Below are 18,817 nucleotides of genomic sequence, written 5' to 3' on the forward strand. Positions count from 1 at the left end.
TGTGTGTGTGCTCAGTCATGTCTGACTCTTTGTCCCAGGCCCCTCTGTCCATGGGACTTTCCTGGTGAGAATATTGGAGTGGGTTGCCATTTCCTTCTCCAGGGATCTTCCCGACCCAGGGATCAAACCCCAGTCTCCTGTGTCTCCTGTATTGGCAGGTGGATTCTTTACCACTGAGCCACCTGGGAAGCCCATGGGGCACATCATCTGGGACATCTCATAGACCTTACTGTAACAGTCAAAACATGATTATGGTGGCTCAGCCAGATAGAGTCTTATTTTGTCCCCAGAAGTCTTGAGCTAGGTGGTGGTTCAAAGCTGGCACCATGATGTGAAGAAACCAACAAGGGCATAGCCTCCTAACTTCAGGTCTGCTAACTTTCGTTTGTGGGTTTTGCCTGCAGGCTCCAAGGCAGCTGCTCTATCTTAGGCCTTCAGTTGCATCTGGAAGGACGAAGAAAGAGGTGACCTAGATGATAAAAGTCTGCCTACTCCAGGAAAGTGAAACTTGCCAAGAAATTCCAGCCAACTTAGGCTTATGTCTCATTGGCTTGAGCTGTGTTCCATGCCCAGTTCTTGCTGTGATATAGACTAGAAAATAAAATTATTTCACCTGGGCTCATCACTTCCCCAAACTTAGGCTTTCTTAGTAACAAAGAGGGCAGGTAGATATCGGGCAGGCAGCTAGCAGTGACCAGCATCACGTGTTTGTCCCAAGCACCCAATGAGGTGCCCTGCTCTCTCTCTAACTAGACGAGAGCACTTCTGCTATGAACGTTAAAGTTTGGAGATGCTGTTGCCTGATAGACTTTGTGAGGATATTATATTGCTGTCCTTGGCCCATCAGTGTTTAAACATCAAGACGTATATTTGAAATTTCTCTGTCTTTAGGACATGAGCCAGAACTGGCCCACTTGTGACTTCAGTGTCCTCTGAGGCTCTGTGGGGATCATTAGCTCTACACCTGAATGCTCTCTGGTGCCCCAGAGAAAAGAGTCTGACATGCAGTCATGTCATGACTTCCTTACCACGTTTCCCCTCAGACTTGAGCTGCATCTCCTCCTCCTGGACGCTACTCTTACTGTCTGTCAACACCTAACCAAACAGCAGGTGCTCCTGTTGGGAACAGGCCAACACCTTGGGATTTGTTTAAACCGAGGAGGAGGTCCTCCATTTAAACAGGAAAAGATTTATGGCTCCCCTGCTGTCCTCCAGAGATTCCTGTCTGGCAGTGCTCAGGAGGACAGCTGAAGATAGAACTCCAACATTTTAGAGCTGTCAGAGACAAAAATGTCCAGCCTTGATCACTAGATACAATCTGTTATTCTTTGGTTTGTGACACATAGCTGTTCTTTTTTACTCATCTGTAAAACAAAAACAATGGTAACATACCTCATGTGGTTTTAGGAGGAATACACAGAATTGATAGAACCCAGTAGATCATAATATAGAAATGTTGGCCATACTCCCAGGTAGTGCTAGTGGTAAAGGACCCACCAGGCAATGCTGGAGATGCAAGAGACGCAGGTTCAGTCCCTGGGTCAGAAAGATCCCCTGGAGGAGAGATCATAACCCACTCATGTTCTTGCTTGGGGAATCCCATGGACAGAGAAGCCCAGTGGGCTATAATCTATAGTGTTGCAAAGAGTTGCATGCACACATTCTCAAAGGTTTAGAGTCCTTGAGTCTTACACGATGGTCAGTGCACATCTTAAAGAAGCACAGTCAGTTCAGTTCAGTCGCTCAGCCGTTTACTACTCTTTGCGACCCCATGAATCACAGCATGCCAGGCCTCCCTGTCCATCACCAACTCCCGGAGTTCACTCAAACTCATGTCCATCGAGTCGGGGATGCCATCCAGCCATCTCATCCTCTGTCATCCCCTTCTCCTCCTGCCCCCAATCCCTCCTAGCATCAGAGTCTTTTCCAGTGACTCAACTCTTCGCATGAGGTGGCCAGAGTATTGGAGTTTCAGCTTTAGCATCAGTCCTTCCAATGAACACCCAGGATTGATCTCCCTTAGAATGGACTAGTTGGATCTCCTTGCGGTACAAGGGACTCTCAAGAGTCTTCTCCAGCACCACAGTTCAAAAGCATCAATTCTTCAGCGATCAGCTTTCTTCACAGTCCAACTCTCACATCCATACACGACCACGGGAAAAACCATAGCCTTGACTAGACGGACCTTTGTTGGCAAAGTAATATCTCTGCTTTTTAATATACTATCTAGGTTGGTCATAACTTTCCTTCCAAGGAGTAAGCGTCTTTTAATTTCATGGCTGCAATCAACAACTGCAGTGATTTTGGAGACCAAAAAAATAAAGTCTGACGCTGTTTCCACTGTTTCCCCATCTATTTGCCATGAAGTGATGGGACCAGATGCCATGATCTTCGTTTTCTGAATGTTGAGCTTCAAGCAACTTTTTCACTCTCCTCTTTCACTTTCATTAGGAGACTTTTGAGTTCCTCTTCACTTTCTGCCATAAGGGTGCTGTCATATGCCTATCTGAGGATTATTGCTATTTCTCCTGGCAACCTTAATTCCAGCTTGTGCTTCTTCCAACCCAGCGTTCCTCATGATGTATTCTGCATATAAGTTAAATAAGCAGGGTGACAATATACAGCCTTGACGTACTCCTTTTCCTATTTGGAATCAGTCTGTTGTTCCATGTCCAGTTCTAACGGTTGCTTCTTGACCTGCCTATAGGTTTCTCAAGAGGCAGGTCAGGTGGTCTGGTATTCCCATCTCTTTCAGAATTTTCCACAGCTTATTGTGATCCACACAGTCAAAGGCTTTGGCATAGTCAGTAAAGCAGAAATAGATGTTTTTCTGGAACTCTCTTGCTTTTTCCATGATCCAGCAGATGTTGCCAATTTGATCCCTGGTTCCTCTGCCTTTTCTAGAATCAGCTTGAACATCTGGAAGTTCACGGTTCACGTACTGCTGAAGCCTGGCTTAGAGAATTTTGAGCATGACTTTACTAGTGTGTGAGATGAGTGCAATTGTGCAGTAGTTTGAGCATTCTTTGTCATTGCCTTTCTTTGGGATTTAAAATGAAAACTGACCTTTTCCAGTCCTGTGGCCACTGCTGAGTTTTCCAAATTTGCTGGCATATGGAGTGTAGCACTTTCATAGCATCATCTTTCAGGATTTGAAATAGCTCAACTGGAATTCCATCACCTCCACTAGCTTTGTTCATGGTGATGCTTTCTAGGGTCCACTTGACTTAACATTCCAAGATGTCTGGCTCTAGGTGAGTGATCACACCGTCATGATTATAAGAGCCAATGGGAATATTAAATTTTAAGTCAGGACAGTTGGTTCTTGTTAGCAGTACCAAGGGACCTTCTTGTATCACAAATAATGGGATTATCCCGCAAGTAGGTCAGCATGGTGTGAAATACATGATCTATGAAAGGAATTACTTTTCTGATCCACTTTTTGAATTGCCTACACTTTTTCTGTCTGCATTTTCATTTTCAGTACACATGCTTTGTTTCTTTAAAAAATAAAATTGTGGTGAGCTTCAGACACAATAGTCTTTTGTAGCAGATGTATAAGGAGCAACTAAATAATAGCCAGGACATGGAAGCAACCTAGATGTCCATCAGCAGATGAATGGACAGAATGGATAGGAAAGCTGTGGTACATATACACAATGGAGTATTACTCAGCGATTAAAAAGAATCCATTTGAATCAATTCTAATGAGGTAGATGAAACTGGAGCCTATTATACAGAGTGAAGTAAGCCAGAAAGAAAAACACCAATACAGTATACTAACGCATATATATGGAATTTAGAAAGATGGTAACTGAACTGAACGATAACCCTGTATGCGAGACAGCAAAAGGGACACAGATGTATAGAACAGTCTTTTGGTCTCTGTGGGAGAGGGCGAGGGTGGGATGATTTGGGAGAATGGCATTGAAACATGTATGTTACCATATGTGAAACGAATCACCAGTCCAGGCTGGGACTACAGGTTGCTCGGGGCTGGAGTACTGGGATGACCCAGAGGGATGGGATGGGGAGGGAGGTGGGAGGGGTTCAGGATGGGGAACACGTGTACACCCGGGGCAGATTCATGTCAATGTATGCAAAACCAGTACAATATTGTAAAGTAAAAAAAAAAAAAAAGGAGCAACTAGTACCAAAAAAGATGAGTTGTTGGATGGCATCACTGACTCAATAGACATGAGTCTGAGCAAACTCTGGGAGAATGAAGGACAGGGAAGCCTGGAGTTCTGCAGTCCATGGGGTTGCAAAGAGTCGGATACAACTTTGCAACTGAAAAACACCAAAGACATATATCCATAGAATTCTTATGCCAAATCAATTTTTTAAAAAATAAAAGTAATCTTTAATTGGACACTACTTTAATTCTCTAAACAATGTTATAGTAGTTGTCCACATTTTGAAGTTGTCTTGTTTGGTACTTGAATGGCATGAAAAATTTCCCTCCGCTCCCCTCCCTTCTCCCAAGGGTCATTTTCCCCACTCTTTTCTCTGCCCTGCCTGGCCTCTGACCTGCCCAACTCTGCTGTTTCCACAGACTTCTGAATCTAATTAATGTCTTAGTAGCTATATAAGTGAATTATGTAGGCAGGAGGATGTTGGAAACTTTGAGGAAGGTACATTCCTTAGGGAAAACATGGTTTGCTAAAAAAAAAAAAGAAAAAAAATCCTGAAGGCTGCTCAGGGAGGGGGCAGAATGTCAGTTAAAGGTAAACTATCAGTAACATTGTTACACTCATTACATATCTGCTGCCTGATGAGCAGAGACAAGCTCAGGCGCATCTCTTTTGACATCTGGGCAGTAATCAGCCATTATGGAATCCAGCTAAAGGGACAGATAGTCTGAGTATGCCCCCTCAGCCACACAACTGGGGCACTGGCATCCCCTCTACTCCCGTCCCTTTTCTAGCCAGTTCTCAACCACTCCTGGGGAGTATGTCCTTAGAGGATCTCAGAAATGACCCTGGCAAAAGGTTCTCAAACTCTGCAGAACGTGGGCAGGCAAGGGGGAGGGGCCAGAGGATACTGCCAGAGAGCCCAAGGCAGAGATGGTCCCTGTGCCCCAGGTTTCCATGGAAACATCGGAGGAGTGATGACAGCCAGCACAGCCACACCATCTGCTCAGGACCTGGTGAATGATGAAAAAGATAGAATAAGAAAGGCACCTCAGATCCCAGGCGAGAGCCACTCTAAGATAGCAGTGGAGAGGAAAGCCCTGTGGACTCTTGAACTCCCAGGTGGATTAAAACTGGAACTGTCCGCGGGGCTTGACATATTAGCATGTCATTTGCAAGCGGAAAGCCTAGAGGGGTGATCCTGCCATCCCTACAGACAAATACAAACATCCAAGAAGTCTCAGGAAGGAGACACAGACTGAGCGCTGGTGCCTTCCGCTGTCTGGCTGAAACAGGAGGGAGGCTGTGGGGAACACAGTGCTGGCGGAGGTGGGGCAGGGCCCCCATCACCTTCCAGCAGGACCACCTGCACCGCTGACTTTTGGCCAGGCATATCCTTCCAGAGGAATGGTGGGATCGTAAAAGGAAAATTCCCACCTGGTCACAAAAGACCTCTGAGCTGCAGCCAGGTCTTCAGAAAAAGGCCTGAATTAATAAAGCCATGTAAGGGCTCTCTTCTCTCAATCCGTATCCAAAAGGTGATCTCAGTCAGACACCACAGACTTGCTTCTGGGTCTGTTTAGGAGGTTTCCAGTTCCAGGCTGGCAGAATGTGAGTGAGGCCCTAGCTAAGTGCCCTTGAATGCCTGCCCCACACTGAGTAGGATTCATTTCTGAGTCCTTTCCTTCAGAGATGCGGCCTATACAAACAAACCTGACCGAGGATGCCAGCAGCCCCTCTCGTGTAGCTGCCTCCCCCAGCTGCTCTCTGAAGCTGGGCATTTTTGTTGAGCTTTCTGTAGTAGTGTCTCATTTATCTCCAGAGGGAGAGAAGTCCCTCCAGCCTGACGGCCTTTACTATGCACAGAAACTATATCAGCTTCATAGGAAATACCAGTTTTATTTTTATTTTTAACTTAGGTTATCTCTTATTCCTTTACAAAAAAAAAAAAAAAATCCTCCATTTTAGTTCTGGCATTTGAATCCCAGGGTGTCCAAGTACCACCACCACCCCCACATTTTGGTGCTTTTTATTAAGGATTTAACATTTTGACATAAGTGCTTGCTTTGGTATGTGTACCAAAACATACCACTGGCTGGGGGATAGCAAGAATAGCTTAATAAACCTGATAAACAATAAGATCACCCTATAAAAGCTCTCATTAACTGTTCTACATTTTACCTGTGAATGATATAAATTTCTTTCCATGACAACTTAGCAAAGCTGGCATCTATTGATACAATATTATTTGAGTTTTTGCAAAAGGCCTTATTGTCCCACTGGAGACTATACATAAAAACTGAAAATAAAAGTGTTCATGTAACTTCCCCTGTGTTAGAGGCCCCAGACTGAAAACATGAGCTATTCCTGAAGAAAAAAATGCCTACTACCCACGGTGAAATTGCTTTAGGCTCAAATTTACCCATGCATTAGCACAAGACTCCGTGTTTAAATTCAAATAGAAATCTATCTACCCACTTCTCCGTGGCTTTGGCCGGGCGGGGGGCGGGGGGGGGGGGGTGTCGAGGTCTTTTATGAGGGAACCACTCCGCCAGCTCCATACCCCTAGAGCTTTCTCCTTTCCCTCTTCCAGGACCGTCTGCTTATCCTCAGCCTCCATGGTGAGGGCAATTCTGTGTCCTGAGCTCAGGCCCAGGATGGGAGTCCCAGTAAACATGGTTCTGTTTGTTCTTCAGCCTTCCTCCATTGTATAAACAGACGTGTGGGAAGGGAAGGGAAGTCAGATCCCTGAGAAGGGTGGGAGGTCTTTCTGGAGAAGCTTCCCAACACGCAGCAGCCGGCAGCCCTTAGCCCAGGAACAGGACGCTCCTCCTGTTGGGGAGTGGAACTTGCAGTAGTTCCAGAGCGGGGCTGTTTTCTTGAGCTCTCCTCCACCCTCCACAACGCCCCCCACCCCTCCGCCCTGCAGCCTTTGTTCCTGGGAACACTGTCTGGATGCTTCAGCCATCTCACTTTTGCCAGAGCAAACATTTGCAACAAGGCTTATGCTAAGGAGACGTTGAGAAGACAGCTCCCCCCTCCCTCCCAGTCTCTCCAAATGCACCCTGGGCGGGGTCCTGGGGAGAGTGCGTCACACCTCTGCGTTCCCCCACATTCACGGTCCCTTTGTTCCTCCCAGCCTTGCTACTGCCTTCAACTACTGAGGGAGGTCTTCAGGGGCCGGGAGCTCCCAGCTTGTAAAGTAACAGTTCTTTTCCCTCAAAGCCCGTTGAGTGAAAGTCCTTTCTGTCAGACTCTGCCTTCCTTGACTGTTTTGCCTTCTGCACATTAGTTATGGATGCTGATAAAGGAAGGGCTACAGCAGAGCTGGGGAAGGCAGCAGGGGGCTGAGCGTTTTTGTAATCCAACCCCAAACAGGAAAGAATTCTCCTTGGTCTTTTCTTCTCCTGCGTGTGCTCCAGACTTAGTTCGTTAATCCTCATTCAGAGGTCAGGGAGGTGAGGAGGGTATAATTCCTAGGCTCGCCTCCAGATGGAGGGATTCTGGGATTTGCTTCCACCCAAGGGTCTAGATTTCTGCCAGTCTCCGGCAGTGGTTCCTCTTGTCTAGAGTGAACAAAAGGGGAACGCGCCAGAAGGCTCCCTATGGCAGGGCCTTGGGGGGTTGGGTGCAAGGGATGGATATTACCCTGCCCTGGACTGCTCTCTCCAGGAAGTCGTTGGGTGCTTGGGCCAGGCTCCCAGCGCTGTGGCCAAGAGGCCGGGAGAGTCAGGAGACGAAAGAGAGGTTCTGGGTTTTGGCCAGCTATAGAGAAACAAACAGGGCTAGGGCGCTGACGAGACGCCGGCTTCTCAGCCCTTACACAAAAGCAAGGGAGGGGGAAGTGATCTTTAAACTCCAGGAAGTAGGAATAAGAACTTGGTTTTTCAGGAGCCACAGTGACACTCTGTCATCCTTCTATCAGACAGAAGACAGGGCTGGAAGTTTGCAGTCAACCCCCAGAGGCCTGTCCCCCTTCCCTGAAAGAAACAGAAAGGAGATGGGTTTCCAGGGTCGGGCCAGCTGGAGCACTGGGGATGGGGGTACCTTGCCCAAACTGCAGGTCCCCTCAGAAGAGGTTTCATCCCCGATCCCCTTGATTTAACGCAACTTACTGGCTCCAGATATTTTAAGCGGTTTGTTTACGGCGCTACTGCAGGCTGCACGGCCAACTCGCTCCGCGCCTGGAGCGGCCAGGGCATCTCCCAGCACCCACTCAGGTCGGCAGCCGCCCCATCGCCCGGCCCGCGGCGGGGGGCGCCGGGCCGGGTCAGGCGAAGACCGGACCCCCCCCCGCCCCGCCCGCAAGAAGTGTGTGCACCCGTGGGCGGGGGGAGGCCGGGCGGGGCCGGGGCAGAAGATGCGGCAGCCCCGGACTAGCTCCGCATCTGCGACCCTCCGCGCCGCCGCCCGCCCCTCGGCCCGGCTGGCCGGATCGCGCCGGGCGCCCCCGGGAGGCCGGGGTCGCGGCGCGAAGCGGTACGCGGGGGTCGGGGCGGGCGGGGCGGCGCGGCCTGCTAGCGGTCGGGACCCGGGGGAGCCGCGCGGGGAGCGCAGGGGCGCGCGGGGCGGGCGCGGCGCGGGGCTCACGGCGCGCGCGCGTCTCGGCCTCGCCCGCGCACACGCGCCTCCGGGAGGAGAAAGGCGGGCGGGCGGGCTCGGAGCGGCGGCGGCTGCAGCGGGCCGGGCCGGGCCGGGCCGCCGCGCGGGCGGGAGGAGGGGCGGGCGCGGGGCGGGCGGGGTGGGGGGCGGCGGCGGCGGCGGCGGCGATCGCGCGGCTCTCTGCGGTGTGTGCCTGCGCGAGCCGGCGAGCGGGTGAGTGCGCTGGCCGCCGCCAGCCGCCCGGCTGGCCCCGAGGCGGGAGGGGGGCGCCGGGAGCCCCGGGCCGGGGGCGGGCGGCGGGCGGGCGGCGGCCCCTCCGGCGCGGCCGGGATGCACCTTGAGCGGCGCCTTTCGTTGCAGCGCGCGGGCGGCCCGATCCTCGGCGGCGGCGGCGACGGCAGCGGCGGCGCTGACACCTCCCACCATGGACAGCTTCGACTTAGCCCTGCTCCAGGAATGGGACCTCGAGTCGCTGTGGTGAGTCCCTGAGCCCGCCGCTTGGGCGGGCGCGAGCGGCGAGGGGAGACTGTGGCGGCCCGCGCGCCCTCACCTGGGTCGGGGGTTCGGGCGACCAGCCACCGTGGGGGCAGGGAGGGTTCGGGGCGCCCGCCGCGCCGGCTCCTTCCCGTCTCCCCCAGGGGGAGGCCCGGCCGCCCGCTTGTCCTCTCGGCCCCCTTTCCCGTCTCCTCCCCACGGTGCTGTCGGCCCCCAGCCCGGGGGCCGGTGATCTGGGGACCCAGGGGCAGAGCGCAGCGTTGATAATGCGCCGATTTCTAGAACGTGTCACTAGTGCCGGGGATCCACCCCTCGGTCCCCCCACCGCGCCCCCGCACCTCTCATCTCCCTCCCCTCCATTTGCGCACCCCGTCGTTCACATCAGCGACCCCCTGGAGTTGAGGCTGCTGCCGGGTGCCCTTAGAGGATGCTCCAGCCTCCCGCCTGTCTGCTCCGCGTCCTGGCGGCCGCGTCCTTTCTATCTCTCCCACCCACTCCCACCCGAGATAGAAAGTGAACCCGAGGGCAGTGGGGCGAGTGCTTCTCCGTGCGGGAATTCAGGAGGCCCTGGCCTTGGGAGACTCATTTCCTCGAGGTTCGCAATCCCTCTGGGCTCTTTCTTCACACCTCGCCTGGCCACGCTCTTCCAGTCCCCGCTCCAGCCCACTGGCGCCCCGTGTGTCGCTTTATTCCGCGCTCACAGCTCGCAGCTTGGGGAGCGGGCGGCCTGGCGGTAGCCCTCGGGGTTCTGTGGCTCGTGCTCCTCACATTGAGGAGCTGCTGTAGGTAAAGCGCCGCTGGAAACAGTTTAATTCTAGTTTCGGGTGTGTTAAAAATCCCATTGGCTGCTTCCACATCCCTCTTATCCACCGCCTCCTAAATGTTTCCAACCAGCCCTATTCAGGTGGTAAAATTACTGCCTGCATATTCCTGGAGGAACTTGTGTTATGTTTAATATTTACGGAATGAACATCTGTGGAACAAGCATATTAACTGCATTCTGTTCTGCCTCTGGAAATCGCTTATTGTGGAGCTGAGGTTTGGTTCCCCCCACCCCTCCCTTTTCTTCTTTAATTCAGTAAAGAGTTCACATGTGTCTAAAACTGCAAGTGGCGTGCCCATGAATATGCAGTGTGCAGTGTTAAAGCTAAACTGCTATTTGATTTATAGATCGTACAGATGATTGTGGATTTGTGTATGTTTCCCTTGCTTCCTGCTTCCACTGGCTGCTCTGTCTAAAACCAGGTGTAACTAACTAAACTGGACACAAAGCTAGTGCATTAGCAAGCAGTTTCTTAGGAAAGATCCGAGGATGAGTAAGTGCAGCTCACTCTGTGTAACACTGGCACCTATAAAATGCACAAGAATGGCCCTAATGTAATAAAAGTTTTATATATTACACTGGAAACTTCAAAGAGTCAGTGTAGAAAGAATATGAAACATGTTATTACGTTATAAAAGTTGCTAATTACTGTGTTGTTGCTTCTGGGGTTATTTCAGTCTTTCATTGATAGATACTTATTACTTTACAGGTTTACACTTTGAAATGTTGGTTTCTGGCACAAATTCAGTAGGTTTGGAGATAGAAACTGTGCTTTAAAAATGACTTGCTTTCAAAAGGCAGTTTTTCAGTCAAAGGAAAGAACTTGTTTTGGTGGATTTTTAGGCTTCTTGTCTGCTTGCTGAAGCAACTCAAAACTGAAGCCCCCTTATGACTCTTACAAGGGATATTTTGAAATTATCAGTCATAATCTGTGACTTTTCCAGCACATGCCTAAGCTCTCTTTTCCTTTGCATCTTTAGTTTCTGGCTGAGTTACCTGGAGCACAGTCACATATAAAATGTCTGTTGAATTGACTTTTAGCTACAGTACTTTTATTATTTAAAAAATAAGCGTTTTTTTTTTAAGTTGCTGTACATGCAGTCAGATTTTAATCAATCCATCAGTTTCTCTTTGGCTTATGAAACTGTGCAGGCTTTCTTGATTAAAACATAGTAGGACACTTTGGCTTGACTGAGGGAGCATTTCTAGTTTGCAGACGCAGAAGTTACATCTTCTAAGAGCTTATATATTTCTGATCAGTTAAAGCAAAACTAAATTCCTTAAGTATAGATTTCTAACATGGAATGGATGCTATTTTCTAACTCAGTTTTATGGTTGACTTTTACGTTTTTCTGTTTTTAAGTCTATGGTTTATTTTAAGCTTATAGGTGACCCCAAATAACTAACATTTGAGTACTTTTGTGGGTCAAAACATTTTCATATCCATTGTTTCCTTACTTGAATCTCATAACAATCCCAGAAGTGGTAAGTGGTAGTAGTCCCATTCTACAGATAAGGAAGTAAAGGCCTTGAACTGTAGGAATGACTTTGCTGCTACTGCTAAGTCACTTCAGTTGTGTCCGACTCTGTGTGACCCCATAGACGGAAGCCCACCAGGCTCCCCTTTCCCTGGGATTCTCCAGGCAAGAACACTGGAGTGGGTTGCCATTTCCTTCTCCAATGTGTGAAAGTGAAAAGTGAAAGTGAAGTCGCTCAGTCGTGTCCGACCCTTAGCGACCCCGCTGACTGCAGCCTACCAGCCTCCTCCATCCATGGGATTTTCTAGGCAAGAGTACTGGAGTGGCTTGCCATTGCCTTCTTCAGTAGAATGACTTTACTGAGACCATAAAACAAATGACAGCAGAATTTTTAAACCAACATTTACCAGATGGCTCAGACGGTAAAGCTTCTGCCCAAAATTCGGGAGACCCGGCTTCGATCCCTGGGTTGGGAAGATCCCCTGGAGAAGGAAATGGCAACCCACTCCCGTACTCTTGCATAGAAAATTCCATGGATGGAGGAGCCTGATGGGCTATAGTGCATGGGGTCACAAAGAGCTGGACACGACTGAGCAACTTCCCTTCCCTTCCCGTAGCCAGACGTGCTGCAAGTACAATGCACATACTTAACAACTTGAAACTCTGTTCTAAGTACATTACATGTCTTAGCTCATTTAATTTTCATGACAAACTTAGGAAACAACCGAGTACTGTTTTTATTCCCAGTTTACAGATAGGGAAATTGAGGGTTGGGAAGATTAGCTGACCTGCCCAAGGTCACACATCTATAAGTGGAGGAGCCATGTTTGAACCAAGCATTAATTTCAAAGCTCAACTTTTCTGATTTTAAATCCAGTGTATTTTCTAAAGTATTGCAGATGTATTTCCATTTTATGAGGGCAGGTCTGGAATTTATTACAAAACAAAATCTTGATGAAGATTCTGGTATAATATTAAAGAAAAAGGTCAGAGCCCTTAATTATATTAATTTAAAGATTTGAAAACAAAACACCATGATTTAGGAAATTACATCTGCTGCCCTATTTGAATTAGCTTATAAAATATATATAAATTTAAAATAGAGACCACTAAAAATTTCTTTCTTTTAATCCCCTTTAGGAAAACACTGTTCTTTGGGGGGACGGAGAAGGTACTAAGGCAAAAGAGAATGGGATTTTAACAAACAATGTTTTCACTGCTGGACATCATTTTCCAATAAAACAAATTTCAGTTTATTAGCTGTGACTGTGCCTTTGAACCTGAGCTTGCTTAGTCTAGTGGTCACCGAAAGCGCCCCCAAATGACTGTAGCGACAGTATGAACTGAAGAGCTCAGTACTGCTGAATTTAATCTCCTCTGCTTCCTCGCACACCCTATCCCCTCATCCCCTCCCCTCCAGAAACCCCATTCTTTTTTTTCAAGGGTGGGGGACAGAGATTTTGAACTTGAATCATCCAGAAAACAGTTTCAGTTTTTATTTTCAGCCACACCTTAAAGTTGAGAAGGGTTGCCCTTATTCCCACTTCTACTTCCCATTTCTGGTTTGAAGCAGGAGTGGAGATTTTGGAGTAGGTGAAGGCACGCATCCTGTGCCCAGCTCCCTTGCTTCGTTCTTAGAGCTGAGTCCCCAAAGAGCTGGGGATTCAGTAAGTTTACAGGCACAGATGCCTCTAGGAGCCGAGCCCCTTCTCAAACTCCACCTCTGTCCCCTCTGTCCCCTCTTCTTCCAATTATCCACGAGCTTTTGATCAGCTGCTGGGCATGTGCGCCATTCCTCAGGGCCTTTAAAGTAAAGGCCGTCCCTTTGAAAGGCGTAAAAGTTGCTTTCATTTATTCACTTAACACATTGTATTGATCATCTCTTAAAGACAAGAGCCCGTGCTGGTTACCACAGGGAATGCAGAGAAGAGCAAACCCTGAGTTGTGCGTGTTATTGTTTAGTGGAGATGAGACAGGCACACACATATAAAAGGGAGGCTTCAGCACTGGTGATTCCGAAGTGAAAAAGATCATATTTGGGACCAGGGTGGGTGGGTGGTGGAGGAGGGAAAGAGGAAAAATTGAGTTTTAAGAAAAAGGCTTCCGTGGAAAAGGTGGCCTTTGAACTAAGCCTTGAAAGATGAATGGGATTTTTACAGACAGTGGGGGTGGGGTATTGAGAGGACATAGCGGCATCTTGGGCAAAGAAAGAACTGGAACAAAGGCTTTCATGGTGTCTCTGAAAGATCCTTTTATGAGTCATGGTGGAATTACCTATACCAAATATTTTAAAGATTCAGAACTCTGTAATCATGAGGTGGTTTCAGTGACTGAGATAAGCTTTCCACAGTGAACTTAAGTCAAAATTGTATCTAATGTCCCTTAAATATAGACACATGTTAGTTACTGCGGAGAAAGTCTGTTGGAATAAAAGAGTAAATATTCAGACCCCTCTCTCCTACTCCTCCAGCCCATAGCTTCACATGGCCCAGAATACATTTCTTTTGGTTCCAATAGGCATTCTACTTTATATTCTTTCCAAGTGGAACCTTTGAAGTTGTAATAAATGGATCGTATCATACTCATCAATTTGTTCAGTGAGCATTCACAGAGCATTAGGCAGCCTCTAGGTTAGATGTCAGAGAGCAGTTGCTTTCAAACGTTTTCCGCCATGACTCACAGTAGCAAGTATGTTTAACGTTGTAACCCACCGAATCATTTGTGTGCCCACAGACTCATAACTGAAACTAGTGTCACAAATAACATTTGCCCGCATTATGGGAGATGTGCTTTGGTATTTTATATTCTGTGTTTTAGAAATTCTTTATCCATGGGTTGAAGCCTGTAGTTTAGGAGGAAAAGAAAAAAACTGTAGTAATGCAAAGGAAAGTGAATTTGTAGGGAACTTGAAGGAGAATAAGCCATCCAGATCAGTGTTTGCAATAGGAAGAAGCTGAGGCTGCCCCGCTGAGTGGGAGGCAGGTTTCCTTGGTGGCTCCACCGTCAAGAACTCGCCTGCCAAAGCAGAGACGTGAGTGCTATCCCCAGGTCAATAAGATGCCCTGGGTTGAGAAGGAAATGGCAGCCCACTCCAGTATTCTTGCCTGGGAAATCCCAAGGACAGAGGAGCCTGGCGGCTACAGTCCGTGGGGTCACAGAGAGTCGGACACAGCTGAGTGACTGAGCAGCAACAAGGGTGGGGAAGAGACCTTTCGGGCAGAGAGGCCCGAGAAAGGTGTGCTGGAGGAGTGGACTTTGAGAAGGAGAAGGTGAGAGGGAGGAGAGTCCACATGGAGGGAAGGTTGTGACTAGAAGTAAGGGGGGAATAAGCGTGGAGCTCGTTGGATGAAGTTATTAGCTATTAGTAACAAAGCTGGGGATGGACTGCACCCCTGTAGGGGGACGGGGATCCAAGCGGAGGAGCCACTAAGCACGCAGGCTCCATGGCGAAGGCTTCCCGGGGGCGCCAGCGGGCCCATTTGGTTGTCTTAAAAATCAGTCACCTTCTTCCAGGCCTCCTCGGGCTCCCCCCGTGGTAGGGTCAGAAAGCGGCCCCTCATTCCTGATCTTGGCCCTCAGCCCTTTCCTCTAGCCCCAACAAAGCAAACATTTTCAGGCCTATCCCCATTCCTTCTGTACAGTTGGAAGCGGTTTATCAGAAAGAGCTGTGAAACTGGTACCCAGCACCTCCCCTGGGTGTGGCCTGGGCCGGTGTGCTGGAGCCCATTGGTCCAGAGCAGTCCCGCGCTCCTTCTCATTGGCCGAAGGTGGAGGATGGGGTGGCTACGGGGCCCATCGTTGGCCCAGAGCATGCGTGTACGGAGCGTGGCAAAGGGCCTCCCCGGGTGCAGGGATGAGAAAGTTTACAGCGGGGTGGCTGCCAGGGCTCGGGCAGGAGAGCTGCGCCCTTGGAGGGGCTGGTGGCCAGTGAGAGGTGGGAATCAGAGCAGTGCTGAGCTCAGGGAACTGAGGGGTGCATCCCCTTGTGGTTTTGTGAGTGGTGTATCTTGGAGGAAGCCAGGGTGGGGTGGTAGGGGAGACTGGTTAATTCAGGGCGCTGAAGCTGAGGACCCAAGTTCTCAAACTGGGTTTCAGGATAATGGGGAGGATGCTTGCTGGATGTGCACACGGGCTTTAACCAAGGGTTTTAACTAAGTGCCTTTTGATGACGATGAAAATGAGTCTTGTGTGTGAGGAAATGATTCCTTCCTGTGTTCCAGATTCTCTTCTGTGAAAATGTAGGAGGGTTATAAAATGCTTAAAGTCTATTTAGGGACAATGTCCTTGTGAACCAGAATGGATCTAATCAATGGCACTTTAAATTTAGCAACTTGAACAGGCCCTTTGGCATAATTTTGGTTAAAATAACAGTCAAATTAAGAAAAAAACTCCCTAAAAATGAAATGCAGGATTTTTTTTTTGGGGGGGTGGGCGGGTTATAAAGCTATGGCGGCAAAATTAGGGCCATAAAAGATGATTTTAATATCATTTAATGATAACATAATGTTTCCTTGTTTTGTTCCAAAGTGGAACCCATAAAACTTATTTTAGTGTTGCCTGTTCTCTTTTGTTTCGGATTTTAATTGAGGTTTCTGAATTCAGCGGGCTCCAACCTTGCTTTCTGTTTGGCCCTGGGCAGCTCAGGATCTTTCTCATTTCCTATTCTCAGTTTTGTTTAATCACTTATAAAATGACGGCTCTTATACCGGCCTACCTCATAAGGTTCTGATGTTAAGTAATGAAAGTGTCAATTGCTTCGTGAATGCCAAACACAGTTCTTTTATACCCTTTACTTCCTTCAAAATGTCTCTTTATCATAAACTGGGAAGGATACAGAAAGGTCACATTGGGTCAGGTCATCCATCTGGTGCAGAGTTTTGTCCCTGGCAGTAGGACCCAGGGACCTTTTTGAGTAGAGGTCATTAGTTTTTCTTAGTTGTACATCATGGTTGAGCAGACAAATGCGTCCTTACTTACAGTTGTACTAGTAACATGTAGATATATTAACCATTACATAATCTTTGATGTTTCGCTGAGAATGTATTGAATTACCACCCATTACATCAAATGACTTCATTTGGCTCTGTGGGTCTCATTAAATTATGTCAGGCTAATCATAATTTAGTTTCAGTAAAAACAAAATAACACAGTTATACCAGGATGAGAGGGTACCACACCATCCGAGGAGCTTAATGGGTTTTAGTCTATGGAGACAAAATACCTGGGGACATGAAGTACCTGGGGATATGACAGGGGCTCTGAGTGTTCCCAGGTGTCTCACTGGGTTGTCCAAGGATGTCATTAAGGTCAGTGGGTGTGAGTGACAAGGCTGTCTCGGAGTATCGATGACCTGTCCCTACGAGGCTGAGACCCCCTGCCAGGGACTTTGTAAAACGAGTTTCCAGAGTAAGTGGACTGGCAGCAGGAAGTTATCTCTGAGTCCTTCCAGCTTCAGAATTCTATGATCATTCCTATCACATGTGAGCAAAAATCAAAGAGAGCCAAAGTCATTAATTTTGCTCACTTGTGTATTTCACCCTTTGCAATTTCTCTACTCACATGTGGAGAAGGGCATGGAGGGTACTTAGGCTTCTTCACATTAATTTCTTCCCAGGAGGCTCGTTGTTAGCTGAGGTAAACAACAGTGACTGTAATTTGGTGACCACACTAACATAGCAGCTCAGTTTAGAACTATGTGCGTAACTTGAACTGAAATAATTTTATTTTTCCTTTTTTTATGGACAGGAAATTAGTTTCTGAAACTCCTCTGGAGGTTGTAATAGGAGTCTGTTAGTCTTAGGTAAATTTTTCTTGTCATCCCTGCACTGCTTACCTGAGTTATGAAGTGACAGACCAAATTTTCTGTCAGCGTTCATTGAAATGATAATTAGTTACCTGGCAGTTTAGATAGAAAAAGGCTTTATTCTAGCTGATCATCAGCAGTTCTGGGGAAATAATCTGTCTGCTTTTGTTTTAGAATTTCAAGATATATTTATTTTTCTATAAAATGTATCTTGAGGAAGAAAAGACTTAGGGCTTGGAAAATAGTTTTGAAGTACAAAGGTCCATGTACTCACCTATCACTCAGGCCAGCGCTTCTCAGGCTACCTGCATATAAAGCGCTTGTACCTTGATAAAATCTAGATTCTGATTTAATAGGTGCAGGGCAGGGTTGTTACTGTTGGTCAGTCACTCAGTCGTGTCTGACTCTTTGGGACCCCGTGGACTGCAGCACACCAGGTTTCCCTGGTAGGGTTATGAGTCTGCAATTTTAATCAGCTGCCAGATAGAACTGCTGGTCCTTAGACCAAACCTTGAGTAGCAAGAAGTGAAAGAATAAACATTCCTTTGAAAAGGAGCTCTTTAAAAATTTTGCATCATCTTCTTTTTGTTTTGAGAAGGCTTTGCATAATAACATTACAATTCCACAGTGCTGGGAGGTTACATTTTGATGCAGCATTTATTTTATTTTTGTGAGTCTTCCTAATACAATTTTGATGAGTGAGGGGGTGGTTAATTGTATCCTAGTGGGGATAGAGTGGGAAATAAACATAAAAAGCTAAGTAAACAAAGTTTGTAATAAATAGGCTAATCACTTTTTATAGTTTTACAGTTCTTGTCAGCCCTTCAGAGACAGAGTCCTTCTGCATTAGGACCCAGTGCTTAGAGTGACTGGATTTGGAGTTTTACAAATACTGTGTGTTTCTCAGGAATCTCACAAATGTTCCTATAGGTGCCCAGGACTCAGACCAAATGGTCCCATTCTCTTTAGGAAGGAACTAGGGGTGGGGTGGGGCAGGGAGGAGGCAGTGATGGGGGAGGGGGTAACTATTTGCAGAATTACTGCACTACCCTGTGGTCATAGCTGCAAACTGCACCTTTCCCAGTGTCCTAAAAGAAATCACATCTCAGCTCCAGGTGGAACCCATGGTGGGCTCAGCGCCTCTGGGGGGACCTTCCCTCGCTCAGCAGAGTGCCGAGTTCCGTTAGGCAGTCAGACTTAGTTGCTGTTTAGCCATGTTTAATTTTCAGTCCTGTTTCATTAGAAAAATAAGTGCAGATGAGACTGATTATGTGAGTAAATACAGCACAGTTGACTTTGAGTGTACTGTGAGCTTGGCGGGAAATTTATTTATTTTATCTTCTTAATGAGGGTTTGTGTGCATGCACACATATACACACACACAGATTTTCATTCTCTGAGATAGGCATGGAAGACTGTAGCTGATAGGAGCAAGCCAGATTGGGCTTCAGCAATTGTGACTATTTCAGATTTGGAAGACAGA

General features: G+C 47.8%; 1 protein-coding gene across 8 annotated transcripts in view; it reads left to right on the forward strand.

Annotated features, from left to right (window-relative positions):
- AFF3 (ALF transcription elongation factor 3) overlaps window positions 1-18,817 on the forward strand; it is a 643,034-nt gene that overhangs the window by 37,629 nt on the left and 586,588 nt on the right. For 2 of the 8 annotated variants that reach the window (XM_088841644.1, XM_088841640.1), the window contains exon 2: window positions 9,096-9,212. In XM_088841644.1, coding sequence (XP_088697770.1) covers window positions 9,160-9,212 — 53 coding nt within the window. In that variant the 5' untranslated portion in view covers window positions 9,096-9,159. Of the gene's footprint in view, window positions 1-7,867; window positions 8,354-8,391; window positions 8,613-8,882; window positions 8,949-9,095; window positions 9,213-18,817 lie in introns of those variants that run through there. The other 6 variants (XM_088841642.1, XM_055400161.2, XM_088841638.1 and 3 more) reach the window with 6 other exon arrangements.

The sequence above is a fragment of the Moschus berezovskii genome, chromosome 11 (genome assembly GCF_049115385.1).
Source record: "Moschus berezovskii isolate FMDL1 chromosome 11, NW_MosBer_1.0, whole genome shotgun sequence".
NCBI lineage: Eukaryota > Metazoa > Chordata > Mammalia > Artiodactyla > Moschidae > Moschus > Moschus berezovskii.